General features: G+C 48.8%; 1 protein-coding gene across 1 annotated transcript; it reads left to right on the top strand.

Annotated features, from left to right (window-relative positions):
* The first annotated feature begins 917 nt into the window (after nucleotides 1-917).
* On the top strand, nucleotides 918-4,387 carry LOC123120679 (nascent polypeptide-associated complex subunit alpha, muscle-specific form-like). Its single transcript, XM_044540668.1, has 3 exons — nucleotides 918-1,176; nucleotides 2,780-3,266; nucleotides 4,051-4,387. The coding sequence occupies exons 1-3, from the start codon at nucleotides 918-920 to the stop codon at nucleotides 4,112-4,114; spliced, it is 810 nt and encodes a 269-aa protein (XP_044396603.1). The 3' UTR covers nucleotides 4,115-4,387.
* Nucleotides 4,388-4,599: the final 212 nt, after the last annotated feature.

Here is a 4,599-nt window from a genome sequence, read left to right as displayed (position 1 = left end):
TGCAATCACATTTGCGTGGGCATCCGGTCACTCCTCTTACCTCATTTGCATTTTCACTTTATAGATCATTTGATGCTTATTTCCTCTTTTAGAGTAAGTGGACCGCGCCGGCTGTAGGATGCCAGCACTAGTCTGCCAAGCGCGCAGTCCTAGCAGGCTTGGACCACGGGCCTTCGGCCCGAGCGGTTCCAGGAAGGTCTTGAAGAACTTTTCTCTCAAGGTTCGAACCTTTTTTTTGGCAATACATCTTTTTCGTCACGTGACACACAAGCTCCTTTCCTCGAGATAAAAAAAAAGTAATAACACCCTGGATCCACAAACTTGCACAACATGTGATGATTTAGTCCAAAAATTGCAAAATGTAACTGAGGGCTCCGAAAACTTGACCCCCTGTGTGATGTTTTGGTCCACAGCGAATCACAACGCGACAAGTGGCAGTTTAGAGCTTGGACCGGTCAGCACTGACATTTTTGCAATAAACCCCCTGCCGTTCCGTTGAATTAACCCGCGCTACATCACCGTCCTCGCCGTCGTCAGTGTAGTCATCGCCCATTTCGTCGCTGTCGGTCTCGTCCGTGGTGAACTCCCGGTGCGGCTGCTCGTTCATCTCCCTCACAGCGTCTTTTGGCTTTATGGCAAGCGCATGTCCGGTTAGTTTCCACCCCGAAAAACATCCATCGACCGATCGAGCTCAAACACGCTAGGCTGCAAGGTAAAAATGGTGTGCGCGACTACCTTTTTTACGCCCAGGGCGAACGTGGCCGTCGTCGGCGTTGTCTGCCCCGTTGCTTGTCGGTACCTGCACGGCTCCGACTTCTCCGTTGTTCCTCTTGTCGTTGTCGTTGATCTTATTTCCCTCGATCTCGATCTCGTGCCGGTTCAGGTTCTGATGCTCCGCGACGGCAGAGACAGACACGATGGCATTGTTGGCAGCGGCGCTGCTGCTGCCGCCCTCCCTTGTGCTTCTTGCGGTAGATGGCCTCGAGCTGGTGGAAGTACGAGCCGCCGTCTGGACCGGCCGCCGGCGGTCCGGGTCGGCCGGACCGGACCGAGCAGTGCCGCGGTACGGCGACGGCGAGCGGCGGCAGGATATTACGGGGCACGGGGAGGAGAGGAAGGAGAGGGGAAACAGCCGCGTGCGTATGATGAGGACGTTTACGAGGTCGGGGGGGCCGGGTACGCAACAACTGGAGGTGTTGCCGTGGAGATGGCGGCGTCGCAGGAGCCGGCGGAGGTCTCCCCTGATCCGCTTGACTTGGGGAAGCTGGAGTTCTTCATCTGGTAGGCCCCGCGCGGATGAAGTCCAAGGGCGGGCCTGTTCGTGGCGACACTAGTGTTAGGCAATTAATCTCGTTGCCTGCTTGATTCCTTTTTTTGGGGTTGTTTCCTGTTTTCCATCACGTTAATTATGTTTGTTTTTTGAAGGAAAAAGTCCAAAATAAACCTTGAACTCATAGACGAAAGCTAAATCAAACCCTGAACTTTCAATTCCTGAAATCAGCACACCAAACTCTCTGATCCCGGTCTATTTTAAACCTTGAGAGCGTTTCCAAACAGGGATTGTCGACGTGACAAGTAAAATCGTGGGATTATTGACTATGGACGCAACTGGGCCGGCCCACCAGACACGAAGTGCGCTTTTTTTCTCCTAACGTTCCATATAAAACTATACCGAGAAAACATATCATGTTTCTGGACGAATCTAATTCACACCTGGCGATGCTGACCTACTCGATCTAGCCACTAAATCCAATGGGTGTAAGTGCTACAATCAGAGGCCCGATCAACTTTAACCTCATAAAACAGCGTGGAGATTACTCCTAAAAAAAAGCAACGTGGAGATTCGAAACATTTATTTAATGGAAAAATATGGAAAACGTAAACAATATTTGAAATCCCGGGAGCAAATTAATGTATGAACACTTTTTTAAAATTCTGAATACTTTTAAGAAAAACGAATGTGTATCAGAAAATAGTTCATGTGTGTGTTAAAAATGCATTGTCTACTAAAAGAAATTAGACATGTATAATAAAGAAAACTGGCATAGAAACAAAAATAAAAGGAAAATAAAAGAAAGAAAAAGAATGAAAAAATGTATTACAAAGAAAATAAAAAGCGAAAAAACCCAATGAAAAAAGAAAGAAAACTGAAAGGAAGAAAACAAAACAAAAATGAAAAAAAAACAACGAAAAGGCGTGTAGAGCAAGCGCGCAAGCGACTGCGCTAATGGGCCGGCCCGGTTTGACTTCGGCATCAACGAATACCATCTAAAAACTCCCAGGGTTTAAAATAGACCGAGATTAAAAAGTTCGGTGTGCTGATTTCAGGGATTGTAAGTTCAGGATTCGATTTAGTTTTCGTCTATAAATTCAAGGTTTAGTTTAGACTTTTTCCTTTTTTTTAAGTATCACGCTAACTCTATTGAGTCGATAGGAGTCCACATTGTAGGATCGTTGCATGTGCCAAAACTATCCTTTTTACATTTTGCATGTTGCAAATAAGTAGGACCCATAACGTGACCGGCTAGGGAGAGTTAATTGCACATAAGTACCACAATTGGGGCATCACATGCAGATTGGTACCATGATTGCTAATTTTTGCGTGTCAGTATCAACATTGCTCTAGATTTTTGAAAATAGGTCTAAATTGCGTATAAACACGTATTGACGGTGTATCTGTCTAGCGGGGCCCGCCCGTCAGGTGCCGACGTGGCATGTTTTTTTGCAGAAAACCCCCGCCCTCGCCCTCGCCCTCGCCCTCTCGCTCCGCGCCCGCCTCGCCGCCCTCGCCCTCGCCCTCTCCCCGTGGCGGCCTCCTACCTCAGCCGGCGCGCGCACGACCCCAGCGCGCCGGTAGCGCCTTCTGGCTGGTGCTCCCGCTTCGCCTCCCCCGCGGCCGCTGCCCCGCCCTCCGCCACGCCGCCGCCCCTCTTCACGCTCGACGACCGCTTCGCCGCCGCCGACTTCTCGCCCGACCCCACCGCCTCCTCCCCCTCCCCCCGCGTCGGGGCGGGCGCCGGCAGCCGCTCGCCCTCATGGGACCGCTCCCGCGGCAAGGCCTCCGCCCCCGGATCCCCCATGGACGGGGTCGTTGAGCCGCCGCCCCGCAAGGAGCTGCTCGCGCTGCCCCTGCCGTCCAGCCCCTGCACTCCTCCTCCCCCGACGGCGACGGCCGTGACCCCGGCGACGGAGGCTGCCAGGACGGAGCCGGCGGCTCCGGCCAGCGAAGGGAAGGCAGATGGCGAGGAGTGGGTCACTGTATTCGGGTGAGGAAACCATGATGCTCTTCTTTACTTGTTTTTTCAGGAAGCTATAGCCTGCCGCATGCGCATGGTAGATTCAGTTCTGCAAGTAGTAGTATCTTGGTGACCGCTGGACATGTATGTAGCCATGGAGCTGAAAATATTGCTGCTTTGCGTAGGTTCATGGCCCTGGCATGTGCTTGCTCCTGTGTATGTCAATGAGCAACAGCAAAATCAATCATTTAGTAGCATATCGCTCTTAGACCTTAGTGCTTGTCCTAGCAACTGGATATACCGGTTTCATGACACCATTGATCATCTTATATGTTCGTGGAATTAATGGTTGTCTACTTGTTCAATTCACACGTTGTATGGCTGCACTCAGTTAAAGAGATGCCTTTTCGTTCAATTTTAAGATGGATTTAGCCTAAAGGTTGCATTCTCTTTATTCCAGTTTCAGTGATACTAAATGCTGTGGTGTATGATTTGGCTATCTTTTGAACATGAAACAGATAGTGAAGTTGGTTTTTGCCTGTTGAGTATGTTTTTCATCATCACATGTTCTAGTCTGGATAATCTGTCTTTGTGCATTCATGCATGATGTGAATTTTTATAGGTTTCTCTGGCCTGTGATTGCTGGGATAAGATTTATTTAAAGTGATTTGTGATGTCTGGAACCTAGCTCTTTTCTTAACAAATGTTTATCTCAGTTCCGCTACGCCCGTGCATCACATGATAGGTTTCTGCATTATGGTGCGACAATTAATTCCTCTGGCCTTCCATCTTAAACTGACAATTGTCTTCACAGCACTCTTACGATGCCAGGAAAGCCCTCCAAAAGAATGGTATCCAACTATGCAGTGGCGTCATAATTGGAGTAAAGCATATTGATCCAGTGCACCGACAGCAGCTGGATGATAGGCTCGCTGGAATCAATCAAGGAGGCTTCATGGTCTCCCTGCCTTCGAAATCACTTGTCCTGAAGAGCAGCACAGGTGCATCAAACCAGTTGGGGGCCTTGCCTGTTGGCTGTTGTAACTTTGTGTTCTGGTGGGTGCTGTCATGAGCAATGGCTCTGGATGAAGGATGAAACTGAGATCTCAATATGTATTTATTTTGTCCGTTGTAATCTACATGAGCTCTGATATATTTGAGAATGTTTTTAAGAAATGCCATCATGGCCACTATATTGAATTGGTAATATGGTTACATCGTTTACAATGGCATTCACCAGGAAAGCTGGGGGTTCATCGACCCAATTACAAGAAGCATTATCGTCATAAGCAAATTTCGCTAAAGAATGAGCTACCTCACTTGTATCACAGGCATAGTGTATAAATTCAGCCGATCCTATCAA

This window comes from Triticum aestivum, chromosome 5D (assembly GCF_018294505.1).
Source record: "Triticum aestivum cultivar Chinese Spring chromosome 5D, IWGSC CS RefSeq v2.1, whole genome shotgun sequence".
NCBI classification, from domain to species: domain Eukaryota; kingdom Viridiplantae; phylum Streptophyta; class Magnoliopsida; order Poales; family Poaceae; genus Triticum; species Triticum aestivum.
Note: the sequence above shows the minus strand (reverse complement) of the source record. Positions and strands in the feature narration are given on the sequence as shown.

What these genes read in the sequence shown, in the direction of transcription:
- LOC123120679 (XM_044540668.1), top strand. Translation starts at nt 918, where the DNA reads ATGGCATTGTTGGCAGCGGCGCTGCTGCTGCCGCCCTCCCTTGTGCTT. An exon ending in TACGAGGTCGGGGGGGCCGG is followed by an intron (nt 1,177 to 2,779) that starts GTACGCAACAAC and finishes CGCGCCCGCCTC; the next exon opens with GCCGCCCTCGCCCTCGCCCT. An exon ending in GAGTGGGTCACTGTATTCGG is followed by an intron (nt 3,267 to 4,050) that starts GTGAGGAAACCA and finishes TTGTCTTCACAG; the next exon opens with CACTCTTACGATGCCAGGAA.